The sequence below is a fragment of the Littorina saxatilis genome, linkage group LG4 (assembly GCF_037325665.1).
Source record: "Littorina saxatilis isolate snail1 linkage group LG4, US_GU_Lsax_2.0, whole genome shotgun sequence".
In the NCBI taxonomy this organism is placed as follows: domain Eukaryota; kingdom Metazoa; phylum Mollusca; class Gastropoda; order Littorinimorpha; family Littorinidae; genus Littorina; species Littorina saxatilis.
In genome coordinates this window covers 19,848,929-19,869,738 of record NC_090248.1, presented here as the reverse complement: position 1 = coordinate 19,869,738, position 20,810 = coordinate 19,848,929, and the positions used below count along the sequence as shown (strand labels likewise).

At 40.1% G+C, this 20,810-nt stretch overlaps 2 protein-coding genes across 2 annotated transcripts in view; both read right to left on the bottom strand.

The window, feature by feature from the left end:
- The window catches only part of LOC138965525 (receptor-type tyrosine-protein phosphatase epsilon-like), a 28,944-nt gene extending 26,202 nt beyond the window's left edge, over positions 1-2,742 (bottom strand). Inside the window, exons 1-2 of the mRNA XM_070337709.1 lie at positions 2,328-2,742; positions 1,984-2,084 (exon numbers count right to left, since the gene is read on the bottom strand). Of these exons, the coding sequence (XP_070193810.1) occupies positions 1,984-2,071 (88 nt within the window). The 5' untranslated portion in view covers positions 2,072-2,084; positions 2,328-2,742. The remainder of the gene's footprint in view (positions 1-1,983; positions 2,085-2,327) is intronic.
- A 2,666-nt stretch (positions 2,743-5,408) lies between these two features.
- On the bottom strand, positions 5,409-20,721 carry LOC138965524 (multiple epidermal growth factor-like domains protein 6). The gene is made up of 14 exons (XM_070337708.1): positions 20,709-20,721; positions 20,115-20,315; positions 19,206-19,340; positions 17,974-18,102; positions 17,536-17,585; positions 16,528-16,656; positions 15,118-15,246; positions 13,678-13,806; positions 12,944-12,959; positions 12,253-12,381; positions 11,087-11,215; positions 10,459-10,567; positions 8,978-9,126; positions 5,409-8,561 (listed from the first exon to the last, which is right to left on the bottom strand). Exons 1-14 carry the CDS (start codon positions 20,719-20,721, stop codon positions 8,197-8,199), a joined length of 1,812 nt encoding a protein of 603 aa, XP_070193809.1. The 3' UTR covers positions 5,409-8,196.
- Positions 20,722-20,810: the final 89 nt, after the last annotated feature.

Sequence of the window (20,810 nt, the reverse complement as noted above, 5' to 3'; positions counted from 1 at the left end):
GTTCAAGTGCTAGTCTTTCGGATGAGACGAAAAACCGAGGTCCCTTCGTGTACACTATATTGGGGTGTGCACGTTAAAGATCCCACGATTGACAAAAGGGTCTTTCCTGGCAAAATTGTATAGGCATAGATAAAAATGTCCATCAAATACCCGTGTGACTTGGAATAAAGGCCACGAAAGGTGAACATTCGCCTAACAGGCTTGAGGTTTGCTGGTCGATGTGTATGCGTGATATATTGTGTAAAAAATTCCATCTCACACGGCATAAAGCGCTTTGAACTTCGGATAAGGCGCTATATAAATAAAGAGAATAAAAAAATAAAAAAATTAAAAACACTTTCATCTTATTCCTTGTCGGTTCCTGATTCCCAAAACATATAGATATGATATGTTTGGATTGAAAACACGCTCAGAAAGTTAAAACGAAGAGAGGTACAGAAAAGCGTGCTATCCTTCTCAGCGCAACTACTACCCCGCTCTTCTTGTCAATTTCACTGCCTTTGCCATGAGCGGTGGACTGACGATGCTACGAGTATACGATCTTGCTGCGTTGCATTGCGTTCAGTTTCATTCTGTGAGTTCGACAGCTACTTGACTAAATGTTGTATTTTCGCCTTACGCGACTTGTTTTATAAATAACGGGGCAGGTTTGACACACAATAACATCTGTGAAGTGTTCATAAAAATCGCATAACTCGCACTGTGGCGTCTGATAGCAACGAATAAGCAGGAACTCATCTTGTGCAACCAATAGTGTCAATGGTGTTAATGATTTTAATATAATGCAGGTACAGGTTGACATGACATTGCGCTGTAATTGACGCTAAGGGTGTTTTTGCTTGTCACACACACAAACACACAGACACACACACAAACACACACACACACACACACACACACACACACACAAACACACACACACACACACACACACACACACACACACACACACACACACACACACACGTCTTTATCAATTTCTTTCTAACTGAGCGCAGATGAACATTACGTTACCTTTGCATACGAAAACCCAAAGCAATATTTGAGTCTTTTGCATTTTTATGATAATTACTTCTTAACGCCTGGACGCAGTTTTGGTCTTTCCTCAGCTCAAGGCAACACGCTCTGTATGCATCTGAGGCCGAAAAGATTGCGGATATCCTTCTGTAAGGCATGACTCGAGAACGTGGATGTTTCTCTTGTCTGGTGATTGGAAATCGTTGCCGTGATTAAATTGCTTTTATTTTAGCGGCTTGCAGGTTGCTTCAAACATTCCTTGTTCTGCCTGTTCTTTTTTTTCCCCTCAGGCTAGAAGCATCGTTCTATAGTTGTATTTTTCCTTTCTCAGTCAAATGTGTAATTCTTCTGTCATAAACAGTTAATGCATAAAGATACACATTAAACACATAAGTGGTAAGCATTCTTAAGTTCTCATTAGCCAACACAGCCCTGACTACTCCTTTTTTCATCCCCTTTGACAAATCTGCCCGTGGCTTTATCGACAGGTTTCAATTGCTTTAAAACAATGTTCCTTTTTACAGACCAAGAATGTTTTCTTTTCTAGAATGAACATCATAAGGAATGTATCAGTCAAATTGCTTTGATACACATATCTGCTTTTACATTCCCAACATACTGTATAAAGCATGTATCTCTTCGTCTTAAAAAAGTAGAACGTGCTGAAGAGTTTTGTTAAGGTGTGGCAGCGAGCATACTTCGTAAAATAGTCAATACATTTCCAACCTTGCCTGATTTCCTGAGTGATTTTCATCATGAAATTGTTTTAACACTGTCAACAATTTTTTTTGGAAAAGACACCTGTGTGCAATATCAAACAAGACAAAAATCTTGCCATGGAAAAACTGGTTGCATGTAAACCATTTGCATTTCGTTCAGTGTGTGTGTTTGGGGAGGGCTCAGTGTGTGTGTGTGTGTGTGTGTGTGTGTGTGTGTGTGTGTGTGTGTGTGTGTGTGGAAACTTACCAAAGCGGTGTGAGGAACACTCGCTTGCAATCAGCAGGCCCCACAGCAGAAACGTGTGAAACATCAACCTTGATGCCATGGTTTCCATACCGCGTGTTCAGCTGCGAATGCACACACTTACTTTAATTAAACTATTGAGGCTATGCAATACATTGGTAGTTCTTCGAGCTGTTTACTCTCAACAAAACAAAGATAGACACAGACAGACAGACAGGCAGACAGACACAGACACAGACAGACACAGACAGACACAGACACACAGACCTATATACACGCACAAACACACACACACACACACACACACACAAACACACACATACACACACACACACACACATCATTACCTTTTTTCTGGCGACAGTCTGTGTGGAGTAAACCCTCGAGACCTTTGAATGTGCATAATATTAAGCATGAACACACCAAACACATACACACCCATTCCCCTTAATGTTTTGCAAAGCGACATTCAGTGCGAAGAAAAGCTCGAAGAATCCTTTCAGGTAATGTTACGTGTACGGGTATGTTTTCACGGCTTGTGTCATTTTGTGTGTCAGCAAAATAAACAAGATATTGGCGCTTTGAAATCGTTCAAACAAAAATTTGCCGACAGCAGTGATAAACACAAACATGGTACGTCCGGGGGAGGACAAATTATAGGATTTATGTGTGGACTGAACTGAATAGTCATGTTAGTTTTGTCCATACCGTTTATACAATATTCATAAAGACTGGCTAAAAGACTAACAGACAGGCAGGCAGATTGAGTGATACACAGATAGTTATACTGAATGAAAGATAGACACACAACACCGCATAGATAAACAGACATATATGAACATACAAGTATACAGATAGACAGACAGACAGACAGACATACAGACAGACAGACAGACAGACAGACAGACAGACAGACATATGAACATACAAGTATACCGATAGAAAGATCGATTGACAGACAGACAGACAGACAGACAGACAGACAGACACAGACAGACATACATACAGACAGACATACAGACAGACAGACAGATGAACATACAAGTATACAGATAGAAAGATCGATTGACAGACAGACAGACAGACAGACACAGACAGACAGACATACAGAAAGACAGAAAGACAGAAAGACAGACACATAAATATAATGTGTATTGTTGCTGTAATGAAGATGATTATTATTGAAGATAGATTGTAAGGCGCTTAGAACTATTTTAGGATTTGCGCCATATAAATACCCGTATTATTATTATTATTATTATTATTATTATTATTATTATTATTACAGATAGACAAACAGACAGACAGAAAGACAGACAAACGGACGGACAGACAGACGGACGGACAGACAGACAGACAGACACAGATAGATATATAGACATACAAATAGATGAATAGATACATAGATATAGAGATAGATAGATAGATAGGTAGATAGGTAGAAAGAAAAATAGATAGATAGATAGATAGAGAGATAGATAGATAGATAGATAGATAGATAGACAGACAGAGAGACAGACAGACAGACAGATAGATAGATAGATAGATAGATAGATAGATAGATAGATAGATAGATAGATAGATAAATATAAGTAGAAAGATTTTTTTGTTAAGTCGAAATGACGTGTTAAATACCATATTTGCAAAGAATTATAACATGAAACACATGTGGAGAAAAACAAGATCACGTTTTGTGTTCGGGGTGGGGGGAGGGGAATAGCAGGATAGTGGATTCTTGAAAGAGAGCAGTACGAATTCGAGAACGCGTAGGCTGCTGTTATTTAGGTGTTATATTCAACAGTGTATAGTTATTGAGGTTGACTGAAATATCGAAGAGCCCTCTTTTTAAAAATTGCTTGATTCATAGGTAGTTTTAATATATGCTTCGAGATTGGGGAAGACGAACCAGCATATATAACGGAGAACACTTCTGTTTTTAAACGCCATTTGAATCATACGAATGACACTTCGGATTATGGGCCGGATACGTCCCTCTGTTTATTCCATTTATTCAGGAGGCTGCGCACAGAAGGCCAGAAAGACCATCATGGCTGTTCATACTCACTACAGCACATGTTTTGGCCTCCACCTTCTCGGAGGTGCTCCAGTAACATCAAGGCTTGCAATAGTCGTTTAATGAATAGCTTTGGTCTCAGTGGAGTGGAGACCGCGTTATGTAAGATACCCATCCTTCTGATCTTGATCCAGGAGTGTGTTTTGTTTGTTTCTGCGTTTGCTTGCTTGTTTGTTTTTGTCATGAAGTGACATCTTTAATTTCCCTGTTATCCTCACTGTTTAGTTGATAACGATGGAGACATGTGAGAGAATGAGAGAGAGAGTGAGAGAATGAGAGAGAGAGAGAGAGAGAGAGATAAATAGCTTGTTTTCTTGCGAAGAAGTTTCATTTTGTGTTTGGTAGTCCTTCTCTCTTAGGTTAACCGTTAGGCCTAATTAGAGTGAAATAGCTTTGATAGACATTGAGCACAATTTAAATACAGACAAAATCACAAAGGGTCTATATTAGGAGCCTGGGCGCCTAATAAGGCGAATATGGACCAGTGAAGCGGCCTTCAAGAATCACTGTAAAAAGCCCCCTATATTTCAAAATAACATGCATGATACAACTTAGTGTACAAGTCAGCCTAATTAAAATATTCTCTAGATTTATCTGTTTCGGGTTGATGAGAGCATTATTTGAAGCACACCAGGAAACTAAAGAAGCTTATCAAAAACAGAGTGAAAATAAATGAAATGATCAACTTCCACGAAAAGAAGATTTTTGTTGCTTTTTTTTTTAAATCTCGAGGGCTAGTTATAGGTTATTTCCAGCAAGCTTCTTAATGAATTAATGAAACTTTTATTTTCCTTGATTTGTTTAAGGTGGTCCATATTAGGGGACTCGCACATACTTTGAGATTTTGCTATTATTTTTTGTTTGCAGTAGAAACTCGGGGTCAACACTGCTAAAATGTAACAAATACGGTTTTAGCTGTCATATATAGCATTTTTGTGTGTGATAAAAGCTTTGGCTGTGGACAGAATCGAGTCCGTTTCAGGCGGCAAATTTAGAGTGAACGCTGCCAAAATTGAAAAAAAGAGAAAAAAATCTAATGGTTTTGAGATTTCTGTTTCTGCAACTGTTTTGACATGTGTAAGTTATCCAGAGAGGGTGAATACAGGGAATAACACTTTTTTTGAGCGCTCTAGCGCCGTTAGTTTGTCAGAACAGAAGGTGGTCCATATTAGGAGCCGGTCATATTAGGAGCCCTTCCCCTACCTGCTTTCTACTGTCTTTGGAGATTTCCCATCGGTCAAATCCCCTTCGATTTCTCTTGCGAACTGTGCATATGTAGTTCGATCAAAGCGGCCAGGAGTTTATATCTTTTTAATAACAAATGGCTTTAAAACAAAACATCTGCTTAAAATAGATTAGACTTTATTGAAAAAGTGTTTTTTTCAGGCTAGGCACAAGTCAACAGTTAAGTTTATGTCGTGCCAAATGTTTATTTCTTAGCACAAAAAAAGCAACAAAGAAGGTGCACATATTATAAACACAACAAATTGAAGGGCCGTAATGATCAGATAATTACTGTTCAAAGTGTTAGTTGTTTAATATAGCCGCACACATATTCAGCAAACTTCAATTTACAATGTCACGCTCAGTGTTGAAAAAAAAACCCACACAACCTAACCCACTTATGTTTTAAGGCGGGGAAGTAGTGAAAGCAAAAAATGTCATGAATTGAATTTTATATCGATACATAAAAAATGTATCGATATCATTGCGATATTTTTCTTTAATACAATATTTTTGGACGGTACTTCGGTAGCCCTAAATAACTTTGCAAAGTGATAGATATAAGTGCATACACAACCTGAAAATGCCTAGTTTGTGTCCGATAAAGTCTGACAAGAAAACAGTGAATGTCTAGCAAGTAGACAGGTAACTTAAATAAAGATATCGTGTGTGGTACATGCATCTGTATAGCATTTGTTTGTATCAACACTCATACAGAGAAGATCACAATGTGAAGCTTATCAATTCAAAAAGCTTAGAGCTCAAGGAAAAAGAGGGTAATGTGGAATTTTAGCGTTGTACATTCAGAGCTCACAATCCATTGGCATTATTGAGTTCTTTTTGAAGTCCCTTGAATCAAACCAAAGAATATTTCTCGTGAGAGTAATTGACGGATTGAATTCCAACATTAAGCATAATTATTCAAGTTGGTCTAATAATCAAGGAAAATGTCTGCAATGGTAGAGAAAACGCATACGTAATACGACAGAGTTGTCTCCCTTCATTCGAAAACAATGTGCCGATGTTTTCCTTCTAAAACCCATGTAAATGTAAGGAATCTGTACACGTCATTCCGTAACTTCAAAGGTATCTGAAATTACTTGTCATGCTTGCATGAGCAGGTTCGGAAAATTAAGAGACGTATATTGCAGTGGAACACCGGTTCTGAATTTACAACGCTTAACAATAATGTAGGATCTTACAAAAACAAAACAGCTTGAAAGTCTAAAAACATACACAAGTTGAAACATGGGTGCTCCCCCGAAATCGGCGTATGCTGCCTGAATGGCGGGGTAAAAACGGTCATACACATAAAAATCCACTTGTGCTAAAAAAGATGTGTGAATGTGGAAGTATAAGCCCATGCACAAAGAAGAAGAAGAAGAAGAAGAAGAAGAAGAAGAAGAAGAAGAAGAAGAAGAAGAAGAAGAAGAAGAAGAAACATGGGTGGGTGCAGTTTGCAGAACCGAGTGTAAGAATGGCCGAGCGTGTCGAATGCAGGAACACAACTGTTCAACATTCTCTTATAAATATATATCAACCAAGAAAACACGCAGAAGTTTGCTCGTGGAGTAACCTTGAGAAGTTCAAAGGCCCCTGTTGTGGTGTAATTTAAACTCAATGGTAAACTCGAAAACTTCCAACACCGTTGTACTTACGTTAAGTACTTAGAGGGCAGTCACACACGTGACTCAATCGTGAGATTTACCCTGTCACACGGCCGACTGAGTCGTGGAAAATAGCTACGACAAGTCTGCGACTCAGTCTCATGCGATTCCCTCGTAGTTTTGAGCTTTAGAACTTGTTCTATTCCTGCGACCCAGTCGTCAGTCAATCGCAGGGGCAGAGCCAATCAGAACGCGTCGTTGCGGCCTTCACGCCGTGACGTAAAATAATGGCGGACAGTCGCGGACTGCGTCTCTTCGTCGATTCAAAACTTTTTGGAAGAACAGTTTCTTACTCAGATATAAAGGAGACGTTTTAGGCGTGTACAGCGGTCGGGAAACATTAATTGCAACTGTCTGGGAACTTTATTTCTCGCAAAGGCGTAATGCTGAAAGGTATTTTTAAGAAAGGTAGAGCGATGTTCGAACATTAGCGTCTGCTCTCGCTAAGCGCGTTTGCCGTGTTCACTGTGACACGTCACTTCCGCCCGGCTCGCGTGGAGTTATCGTTCGTCAATCGTTAAGTCAATCGTTCATCGTGTGACGGGTCAATGGCCTACGATGTGATGTGCGATCGGCTCAAGACTGAATCGCGCGATTGAATCTCAACGATTGAGTCGTGTGTGTGACTGAAGCTTAATGTAAACTTAATACTTACAACACCAGATAAGTACTCATAATCAGCGGTTGTACAAAATGAGTGTTAAAGCGAAGCTATACAGTTCTTTGCCATGTATGAATATACAGACATGGAAACAAACCAAAGATAACCCAGGAAAGACAGGCAGCAAAATAATAACACTCGACGTTGTGGATCATATTACATGTGGATGATTCTGACCAACATTATTGGTGTGTTGAGTTCAGCCGAGGATATTAAGTCGAAAACAGCAGTGAGCTATGACAGTACTTCTCATCCGTAAATTCAATCTTTTTAAACAATCAAACATTTATATACATGGTTATACCAACTCCACGTCAGTGAATCACATACTCGTGATATGGGCAAATCCTCAGCTCAGAAGCACATATAGTTGTTTGTTAAGCTATTTATAAAGTGCGATGATGTTGGCAGTGACATTTACTGTGAACGTTCACGACAATTTACAAGCGTGACAATCTGCTATAATCCATACTATTGCATTAACTCATTCAATGAATTAAGTACAAATAAATAAGCAGACATAAACACATTAGTTGCTAACAAGCAAAACAAGTCTGCCCGTAATCTCTCTTTGCAGAGCCAGGGTTCTTTCAAGGTTTGAGATCACTATACACGTGATGATCTCCAGTCTTCATGTACATCCGTGGTTTTTCGTACGTGTTTTCACGGTCACGGTCCACGACTTCATAGGGCTGATCTGTGGGGAGAGCTGAAGCCTCCCTGGCAGCCTCAATGCTAGACTTCCCTTCTACAATATAGGCTTGTTCTGCTGTGACTTGAGAGCGCTCTGCAGGGTTCTGGGTCGTCGCTGACATGGCTTGTTGGGAGTTAACGTATCCGTGGTTAACTTCGCCTACCACTGCTTCGTAAACATTGTCCGACTGTGAGGTCGACAGTGTTACCGGATTTCTTTGGTATTTTGATGAAAGGATCCGTGCTGAGTCCAATCTTGCACCTACATTAACAGCAAACATATCGTACATTATTTATTTATTTATTTGTTTGGTGATGAATTCTATAGGCTGACCATGTGTCAAGATTTGTGCCGTCCAAGAACACATGACACATTAAAGAAAGTTGCGCTGTTTTCCCGGAATGTGTTTTGATATGCCTTTATATCAGAAACAAAACATTTTGATATTAGTTTGATTCATCTAACAGCTTTGTCGCATATTTTCATCCCAAGCTTAAAACAAATTTGCAAATAATTCTGCTGTACAAGAGAACCAATCACCCACCCACATGGTTCTAGCTTCACTTTCCTTTAGGGGGGACCCCCCTCCCCCCTCCCCCCCCCCCATGCCCCCTCTCCACTTTAACAAAGTCTCGTTCGAACCATCTTAAACCCCTTAAAGGTTGTAAAATCATTACCTTGTTGATCGTTGTCTCTTACAAGGTTGCCCATGTTGCCATTGGTAGCATCAGATACATTCTGATGGATGTTGACCTGTAGCGTTGGACTTTCCTCTTGGGCGCTGTTTTCTTTCTTTCCCGTAGCTTTGGGTCGATTTCTTCTCCGCCTATCCAAGGAAGAGCTATTTGTTTTAAATGTTGTTTCTTCTGGTTTTAGACGAGTCATCATTTCTACTTAAACAGGTTTACAAAGCAAACAAATTGTTACTATAATGTAACTAATGTGTGTGTGTGTAAAGTCGGAATTCTATAAGGAATGTTGCATGTTTGTCTGCACTTGTATCCACTACATGTGACTTTTACTGATTAATCGATATTTTTGACAAGGCGTGCATACTTGTACTCCTGAAATGACGCGTTTAAAAAAATGTTAATATCTTCGTATGTATTGTTTTTACATTTAGTCAAGTTTTGACTAAATGTTTTAACGTAGAGGGGGGAATCGAGACGAGGGTTGTGGTGTGTGTGTGTGTGTGTGTGTGTGTGTGTGTGTGTGTGTGTGTGTGTGTGTGTGTGTGTGTGTGTGTGTGTGTGTGTGTGGGTGTGTGTGTGTCTGTGTGTCTGTGTGTCTGTCTGTGTGTGTGTATGTGTAGAGCGATTCAGACCAAACTACTGGACCGATCGTTACGAAATTTGACATGAGAGTTCCTGGGAATGATATCCCCGGACGTTTTTTTCTTTTTTTCGATAAATACCTTTGATGACGTCATATCCGGCTTTTTGTAAAAGTTGAGGCGGCACTGTCACACCCTCATTTTTCAATCAAATTGATTGAAATTTTGGCAAAGCAATCTTCGACAAAGGCCGGGGTTTGGTATTGCATTTCAGCTTGGTGGCTTAAAAACTAACGAGTGAGTTTGGTCATTAAAAATCGGAAACTTGTAATTAAAATTATTTTTTTATTAAACGATCCAAAAACAATTTCATCTTATTCTTCGTCATTTTCTGATTCCAAAAACATATACATATGTTATATTTGGATTAAAAACAAGCTCTGAAAATTAAAAATATAAAAATTATGATCAAAATTAAATTTCCGAAATCGTTTTAAAAACTATTTCATCTTATTCCTTGTTGGTTCCTGATTCCAAAAACATATAGATGTGATATGTTTTGATTAAAAACACGCTCAGAAAGTTAAAAAGAATAGAGATAAAGAAAAGTGTGCTATCCTTCTCAGCGCAACTACTACCCCGCTCTTCTTGTCAATTTCACTGCCTGTGCATCGAGCGGTGGACTGACGATGCTACGTGTATACGCTCTTGCTGTAAAAATGCAGTGAGTTCAGTTTCATTCTGTTAGTTCGACAGCTTGACTAAATGTTGTAATTTCGCCTTACGCGACTTGTTCATATCTTTTGTTAGTACTCAGCACTCAGTTAAAAAAACGGATGCAATACAATTTGAAAAATAAAGCATTAGGCGCATTAAAAAAATTACCTCACGACGATGACAACAATAATGATGATCACAACCAACACAACCACAGATCCACCCACAGCGCCACCGATGATGGTAAATTGGGCTTCCATTTTGTCACTCAGGATCTCTGTTTGCAGTACACGCAGCATTATTAGGGACACTAAATAAACTATTGTGTATAGTATCAACTGTTGTGCTAGGTGGGCTATACATAAGTATTTGCAAAAGGCAAGGGATATATATGTCTGACAGAACCGGACATATCGTTACAGTATCCACCCAAAGTTTAGGTGTAATGTCATAGCACTAGGTTTCTTTTGATAAACAAAAGATAACAAAAGCAGTCTTGCAGTTTGATTAAACCATAACAACTGTTTCTTCCTTAATTATTTATGCACATTTCCTGTCGTACATAATAGCTGTAACACATATGTGTAACAGATAATAATGAGGTGCAAAACAAATTTTCCCATCAAGAATACAATATCTTCATTGACTGATAGCATAGTGATCCTACACAATGCCCAGTTGTATATTTATTTTTGTCGCATGGACAAAAACTTAAACTCCACAATTATGAGCACCCTACAATCGGCGCTCTGCATCTTTGAATGCTTGCAGTGACCCGAAATGAACAGATACACACCTGTCAAGCACAACGGAGGTATGTATCCTCTGTTGCACGCACAATGTCCTGTAGCCTTGTCACAAGTACCATTGCAGTGGGCACTGCAATTGTGCATGCAGTTGAGACCATATGTTCTCCCAGGACACACTGCGTAGCAGCAACCAGCAGTCAATGGCAAATAAAAGACCAATCAACGAACCAATTAAGTTACATTCCAGTATTTATCATATATGTCTTCAAGCAGTTTTGTTCAATATTCCATGACCTCCCTTTTTTTGTTGCTGTTATTCTAGTGAGCTTATCTAGCCCAATATTGTCTAGTAGAAAACAACAACAATAACAACAACAAAAACACCAACAACACTAATAACAACAACTACAACAACAACAACAACGGTCACTTTGATTTAACCAGCACAACTGTTTCTTCCTTGATAATATGCAGATCCCCTCATTGTGCATATTAGATGTAACAGCAGACAAAAATGATAGGCAAAACAGGTGTTCCCATCAAGAACAAAATGAATGCAGTGGCTTAGAGTATACTGAACCAACACAATGTCAAGTTGAATATTCGGTCACAGTGTATGTGTCAGAACACAACTTAAGCCCAAAATGTATGATCAACCTACAATCAGTGTCCTGCATCTTCTTTATAATGTTGGCATTTGCCTGTATTTTAGAGCATGTGTCGTTAAGAAAGCAATGCCTTTCCATCGATTTGTGTTTAGCAAATACCGTTTCACCCTTGTGTCGTCTTCTTTTTCTAACCAAGAGCCCGAAGCACACGAATCGCCTTTGGAGGCAAAACCGGTCAAACGGAATTGAGATTTTAGAGCCAAATTATTAGCCCTATAAAATCTGCTATGGCAACACAAAGGTTCGCAAACGCATTCCAGATAATAACAGCAGCCAGACCTTATCACAATCAGCTACTCCACATCTCACGGGTATGCTGTCTACCAACGTACCAAAAACGTCAAGCTACCAAAACTAGCTCACGCTTAGGGAGACAACTCCGTCAATGCAGCGCAGCTGCCTGTGATAAGGGGGACTACTGCGTCACCCTGTCCCATTATCCTTAAAGTCTTGAAATATGTGGTGCTGCGAAAAGGGGTAAAATAACCAAAATGCAATTTCAAATACAGCTGCAACCCACATTGTCACAAACAATACACACATACCAGCATCACAAGCAGGCCCCAGCCATCCAGGTTTGCACGTGCAGTGTCCTGAGACCTTGTCACAGACATCCTCACATCCTGCACTGCAAGTCTGTGTACAGTTGTGTCCATAGGTCCCAGTTTCACATTCTGTAGAAAGAAAGTCATAAGGTTATGATTTACCTTTTTTCAATAACATTTTGGTGATGCACTGTTGTAGCTTGAGAAGTACTGACGCTTTCTGTTTGTGGACTACACCTGGCTTTGTAATTCATCTGATAATACAAACTACACCGACAGATAATACCTCCACTGCAATTCTGAATGCAGTTGAGACCATATGTTCTCCCAGGACACACTGCGTAGCATCGACCAGCAGTCAATGGTAAATAAAAGACCAATCAAAGAACCAAACCAAGTAAATTACATTCCAGTATTTATTAGATATGTCTTCAAGCAGTTTTGTTCAATATTCCATAACCTAGCTCCCTGTTTTGTTGCTGTTATTCTAGTGAGTTGATCTAGCCCAATATTGTCTAGTAGAAAACAACAACAATAACAACAACAAAAATACCAACAACACTAACAACAACAACAACAACAACAACAACAACAACAACAACAACAACAACAACAACAATAACAACAACAACAACGTTCACTTTGATTTAACCAGCACAACTGTTTCTTCCCTGATAATATGCAGATTCACTCATTGTGCATATTAGCTGAAACAGCAGACAAAAATGAGAGACAAAACAGGTGTTCCCATCACGAACAAAATGAATGCAGTGGCTTAGAGTATACTGAACCAACACAATGTCAAGTTGTATATTCGGTCACAGTATTATGTGTCAGAACACAACTTAAGCCCAAAATGTATAAGCAACCTACAATCAGCGTCCTGCATCTTCTTTGTAATGTTGGCATATACCTGTTTTTTTGAGCATGTGTCGTTAAGAAAGCAATGCCTTTCAATCGATTTGTGTTTAGCAAATATCGTTTCACCCTTGTGTCGTCTTCTTTTTCTAACCGAGAGCCCGAAGCACAAGAATCGCCTTTGGAGACAAAGCCGGTCAAACGGGATTGAGATTTTAGAGCCAAATTATTAGCCCTATAAAATCTGCTATGGCAACGCAAAGGTTCGCAAACGCATTCCAGGTAATAACCGCAGCCAGACCTTATCACAATCAGCTACTCCACAGCCCACGGGTATGCTGTCTACCAACGTACCAAAAACGTCAAGCTACCAAAACCAGCTCACGCTTAGGGAGACAACTCCGTCAATGCAGCGCAGCTGCCTGTGATAAGGGGGACTACTGCGTCACCCTGTCCCATTATCCTTAAAGTCTTGAAATATGTGGTGCTGCGAAAAGGGATAAAATAACCAAAATGCAATTTCAAATACAGATGCAACCCACATTGTCACAAACAATACACACATACCAGCATCACAAGCAGGCCCCAGCCATCCAGGTTTGCACGTGCAGTGTCCTGAGACCTTGTCACAGACATCCTCACATCCTGCACTGCAAGTCTGTGTACAGTTGTGTCCATAGGTCCCAGTTTCACATTCTGTAGAAAGAAAGTCATAAGGTTATGATTTACCTTTTTTCAATAACATTTTGGTGATGCACTGTTGTAGCTTGAGAAGTACTGACGCTTTCTGTTTGTGGACTACACCTGGCTTTGTAATTCATCTGATAATACAAACTACACCGACAGATAATACCTCCACTGCAATTCTGAATGCAGTGGAGACCATATGTTCTTCCAGGACACACTGCGTAGCAGCGACCAGCAGTCAATGGTAAATAAAAGACCAATCAAAGAACCAAACCAAGTAAATTACATTCCAGTATTTATTAGATATGTCTTCAAGCAGTTTTGTTCAATATTCCATAACCTAGCTCCCTGTTTTGTTGCTGTTATTCTAGTGAGTTGATCTAGCCCAATATTGTCTAGTAGAAAACAACAACAATAACAACAACAAAAATACCAACAACACTAACAACAACAACAACAACTACAACAACAACAACAACAACAACAACAACAACAACAACAACAACAACAACAACAACAACAACAACAACGTTCACTTTGATTTAACCAGCACAACTGTTTCTTCCCTGATAATATGCAGATTCACTCATTGTGCATATTAGCTGAAACAGCAGACAAAAATGAGAGACAAAACAGGTGTTCCCATCACGAACAAAATGAATGCAGTGGCTTAGAGTATACTGAACCAACACAATGTCAAGTTGTATATTCGGTCACAGTATTATGTGTCAGAACACAACTTAAGCCCAAAATGTATAAGCAACCTACAATCAGCGTCCTGCATCTTCTTTGTAATGTTGGCATATACCTGTTTTTTTGAGCATGTGTCGTTAAGAAAGCAATGCCTTTCAATCGATTTGTGTTTAGCAAATATCGTTTCACCCTTGTGTCGTCTTCTTTTTCTAACCGAGAGCCCGAAGCACAAGAATCGCCTTTGGAGACAAAGCCGGTCAAACGGGATTGAGATTTTAGAGCCAAATTATTAGCCCTATAAAATCTGCTATGGCAACGCAAAGGTTCGCAAACGCATTCCAGGTAATAACCGCAGCCAGACCTTATCACAATCAGCTACTCCACAGCCCACGGGTATGCTGTCTACCAACGTACCAAAAACGTCAAGCTACCAAAACCAGCTCACGCTTAGGGAGACAACTCCGTCAATGCAGCGCAGCTGCCTGTGATAAGGGGGACTACTGCGTCACCCTGTCCCATTATCCTTAAAGTCTTGAAATATGTGGTGCTGCGAAAAGGGATAAAATAACCAAAATGCAATTTCAAATACAGATGCAACCCACATTGTCACAAACAATACACACATACCAGCACCACAAGCAGGCCCCAGCCATCCAGGTTTGCACGTGCAGTGTCCTGAGACCTTGTCACAGACATCCTCACATCCTGCACTGCAAGTCTGTGTACAGTTGTGTCCATAGGTCCCAGTTTCACATTCTGTAGAAAGAAAGTCATAAGGTTATGATTTACCTTTTTTCAATAACATTTTGGTGATGCACTGTTGTAGCTTGAGAAGTACTGACGCTTTCTGTTTGTGGACTACACCTGGCTTTGTAATTCATCTGATAATACAAACTACACCGACAGATAATACCTCCACTGCAATTCTGAATGCAGTGGAGAACATATGTTCTCCCAGGACACACTGCGTAGCAGCGACCAGCAGTCAATGGTAAATAAAAGACCAATCAAAGAACCAAACCAAGTAAATCACATTCCAGTATTTATTAGATATGTCTTCAAGCAGTTTTGTTCAATATTCCATAACCTAGCTCCCTGTTTTGTTGCTGTTATTCTACTGAGTTGATCTAGCCCAATATTGTCTAGTAGAAAACAACAACAATAACAACAACAAAAATACCAACAACACTAACAACAACAACAACAACTACAACAACAACAACAACAACAACAACAACAACAACAACGTTCACTTTGATTTAACCAGCACAACTGTTTCTTCCCTGATAATATGCAGATTCACTCATTGTGCATATTAGCTGAAACAGCAGACAAAAATGAGAGACAAAACAGGTGTTCCCATCACGAACAAAATGAATGCAGTGGCTTAGAGTATACTGAACCAACACAATGTCAAGTTGTATATTCGGTCACAGTATTATGTGTCAGAACACAACTTAAGCCCAAAATGTATAAGCAACCTACAATCAGCGTCCTGCATCTTCTTTGTAATGTTGGCATATACCTGTTTTTTTGAGTATGTGTCGTTAAGAAAGCAATGCCTTTCAATCGATTTGTGTTTAGCAAATATCGTTTCACCCTTGTGTCGTCTTCTTTTTCTAACCGAGAGCCCGAAGCACAAGAATCGCCTTTGGAGACAAAGCCGGTCAAACGGGATTGAGATTTTAGAGACAAATTATTAGCCCTATAAAATCTGCTATGGCAACGCAAAAGTTCGCAAACGCATTCCAGGTAATAACCGCAGCCAGACCTTATCACAATCAGCTACTCCACAGCCCACGGGTATGCTGTCTACCAACGTACCAAAAACGTCAAGCTACCAAAACCAGCTCACGCTTAGGGAGACAACTCCGTCAATGCAGCGCAGCTGCCTGTGATAAGGGGGACTACTGCGTCACCCTGTCCCATTATCCTTAAAGTCTTGAAATATGTGGTGCTGCGAAAAGGGATAAAATAACCAAAATGCAATTTCAAATACAGATGCAACCCACATTGTCACAAACAATACACACATACCAGCATCACAAGCAGGCCCCAGCCATCCAGGTTTGCACGTGCAGTGTCCTGAGACCTTGTCACAGACATCCTCACATCCTGCACTGCAAGTCTGTGTACAGTTGTGTCCATAGGTCCCAGTTTCACATTCTGTAGAAAGAAAGTCATAAGGTTATGATTTACCTTTTTTCAATAACATTTTGGTGATGCACTGTTGTAGCTTGAGAAGTACTGACGCTTTCTGTTTGTGGACTACACCTGGCTTTGTAATTCATCTGATAATACAAACTACACCGACAGATAATACCTCCACTGCAATTCTGAATGCAGTTGAGACCATATGTTCTCCCAGGACACACTGCGTAGCATCGACCAGCAGTCAATGGTAAATAAAAGACCAATCAAAGAACCAAACCAAGTAAATTACATTCCAGTATTTATTAGATATGTCTTCAAGCAGTTTTGTTCAATATTCCATAACCTAGCTCCCTGTTTTGTTGCTGTTATTCTAGTGAGTTGATCTAGCCCAATATTGTCTAGTAGAAAACAACAACAATAACAACAACAAAAATACCAACAACACTAACAACAACAACAACAACAACAACGACAACAACAACAACAACAACAACAACAACAACAACAACAACAACAACAACAACAACAACAACAACAACGTTCACTTTGATTTAACCAGCACAACTGTTTCTTCCCTGATAATATGCAGATTCACTCATTGTGCATATTAGCTGAAACAGCAGACAAAAATGAGAGACAAAACAGGTGTTCCCATCACGAACAAAATGAATGCAGTGGCTTAGAGTATACTGAACCAACACAATGTCAAGTTGTATATTCGGTCACAGTATTATGTGTCAGAACACAACTTAAGCCCAAAATGTATAAGCAACCTACAATCAGCGTCCTGCATCTTCTTTGTAATGTTGGCATATACCTGTTTTTTTGAGCATGTGTCGTTAAGAAAGCAATGCCTTTCAATCGATTTGTGTTTAGCAAATATCGTTTCACCCTTGTGTCGTCTTCTTTTTCCAACCGAGAGCCCAAAGCACAAGAATCGCCTTTGGAGACAAAGCCGGTCAAACGGGATTGAGATTTTAGAGTCAAATTATTAGCCCTATAAAATCTGCTATGGCAACGCAAAGGTTCGCAAACGCATTCCAGGTAATAACCGCAGCCAGACCTTATCACAATCAGCTACTCCACAGCCCACGGGTATGCTGTCTACCAACGTACCAAAAACGTCAAGCTACCAAAACCAGCTCACGCTTAGGGAGACAACTCCGTCAATGCAGCGCAGCTGCCTGTGATAAGGGGGACTACTGCGTCACCCTGTCCCATTATCCTTAAAATCTTGAAATATGTGGTGCTGCGAAAAGGGATAACATAACCAAAATGCAATTTCAAATACAGATGCAACCCACATTGTCACAAACAATACACACATACCAGCATCACAAGCAGGCCCCAGCCATCCAGGTTTGCACGTGCAGTGTCCTGAGACCTTGTCACAGACATCCTCACATCCTGCACTGCAAGTCTGTGTACAGTTGTGTCCATAGGTCCCAGTTTCACATTCTGTAGAAAGAAAGTCATAAGGTTATGATTTACCTTTTTTCAATAACATTTTGGTGATGCACTGTTGTAGCTTGAGAAGTACTGACGCTTTCTGTTTGTGGACTAAACCTGGCTTTGTAATTCATCTGATAATACAAACTACACCGACAGATAATACCTCCACCATCAGGTAATGGCAGACAACAGCAACGTTAGGTTTACAACATTAAATATACAAGCAAGTCTACATGACAATAAACATGTGAGGTGTTTACGTAATGTTTTCTTTGAATCCCCACTCCGCCTCACAGGAGGTTTACAGAATGAGTAAAGCTTTTCACGAAAAAGCCATAGAAAACCGACGAAACACACATTGTTGGGCCGTCAACGCCATTTTATGACGCATACAGGTCTCTTGCAGGGCTAATTATCACATGTAAACCCTACACGCTCTTCAATGGTTTATTATAGGCTACCGCAGTCGTTCGCGTATTGTGTGCAACTGCCACCTGTCAAGTCGGCTCTAGTCGTATTTCATACATATTGCTTCGAAAAAAACTGCAGCAATTTTCTAAATCTTTAAAAGGAATCTGGTGTAAGTGTATACATTTGGTTACGAACAACAAAACAAGTGTAAAGGGGAACACCACCACGTGGAGCTTTACCAGTTAAAGTAGGTTATGTCCCTTGATCAGAATGCAACTTCCCCTTTCGGACAACAAAGCCGGCATACCTCAAATATGTGAATGCCGACACTCATTATTCAACGCTCCAAACCCTCCAGGAAAGTGAGAATCACACATGTCCCTCTTTCCTGGCCTATATTCCGACTTCGTGCTTTCGGACTTACAAAACTTCAATTTTGCGCAATGACGAGGCTTCGGTTTCACACGGGTCCAGAGGACGCAAAAGACATTCTTTGAAAATTGCTCGCTATCCAGGGAGAGCAGCCCTGATGTTGTCCGGCAGTATGTGTTGAAACGAAAGGATGTTTGTGATGTATGTAAACGCCTGGAGTGTGCCTTTAAAGACGAGAACACTTTGTCCACAACAAATTCCTAATCCATGTACATATAGTCTATTATATTAAATAATTTGTTAGCACTGGTTTGTACATCACTCACCCGTATCACACAGTGGAGGCTTGATGCCAGGGGGACAGCTGGAGCAGTGTCCTGTCACCTTGTCACACACCTCTCCGTTACTGCAGCTACCACACCTCCTGTCACACCCACTGTCCCAGTAGTCGTCACTGCAACCTTTCAAATGACAATATCTCTGATTTACAACACGTGTGCACTTGGTTACTTCCAAAGACATTACTAGTGGGCTGTTTTCTGTTGATGTCAACCAAGTAAAGAAACTGCTCATATCATTAGTCTCAAAGTAAACATACAAATTATACCTAGGCAGGTTTGTAGGTTTGCACAAGTTAATATGTTTGGAATGGCAATTGTTTTTGCTGTTTTTCTCATTTTCAGATTGACGATACTTTTTATCTTGGGCCATGTGATGTGACAGTCAGACTCAATCGAACCCGAAGAGACTGACTCAAACATTTACAAAAGATTGAAATAGATTAAACAAATCATTCAAACAAACCAGGCAAAGGAGTATTAATTACCAATATAGTTCAGGTAAGTTTCTTCGCTGATGATAGATACTTCTGGTGTTCTCTTATGTCGTACGGTGTGATTTGCAATCGTGCCAATAGTCGAATAAATCCACATTCTGGTATCAAGTTGTCAGAATTACACGATTTAAAAAAGCTGCCTCAATGACCATGGAGACATTGTTAAGCGAAGAACTGGGGAAGTTGGAATACTTAAAACAGATGCGTAACGTATATACCCAAAGTCTACAGTTTATATGTATTATATGCACTTCTAAAAACGACATTGTACGGGGGAAATGTCGGGGTTGTTAAATAAGTGTCTCCAAACAAGTAAACGACAACAAAAAAACAAAAAAACTTATGTTAGTGATATTTACTCGACGTTTGTAATTATGGTAAGCAAAAATGATAAACATACTTATCACTTGGAGTTCACACATGTTAATTGTCTTGTCGTCTCCGGAGAATCCTGTGGTGTCTTTGGACACCATTATGACGGATCCGTTCAGGACACCGCTGGTACAGGTAACATTCGTTTTCCAGCTGACCGATGCGTCGTCAAACCTGTAGCATTCCTGTCCATCTACTTCAATAAGACAGCCTTTCATTCTACCTATTTCTGAAAAAGAAAAAAGAAACATAAGTGAGCACCGAGAAATAATAGATGACAATACAACATCTCTCCGGAGTTTGCCCTCTGTTCCTTTACGGGGGAAATGGGTGAGGGCAGGTTTGAAGAGGGTGAAGAAAATAATCGCAATCAAAGTAATGCGGAGGAAGGGAGGACAAGCAATTGGTGTCAGCTTCTTCTTCTTCTCCTTCTTCTTCTTCATCTTCTTCTTCTTCTTCTTCTTCTTCTTCTTCTTCTTCTTCAGCGTTCCAGAATTTTCTGGTTACGTGTGAGCTCGTTTGCCCATTTGGGTTCCCCAAACTATACTCTGGGAGCATAGTCAGCTTCACTCCGCTTTCGCTGAGTAGGCATGCTGGGTATTTTCGTGTTTCCATAACCCACCGAACTCCGACATGGATTACAGGATCTTTTCCGTGCGCACTTGGTCTTGTGCTTGCGTGTACACACGAACGGGGTTAGGTCACTAGCAGGTCTGCACATAAG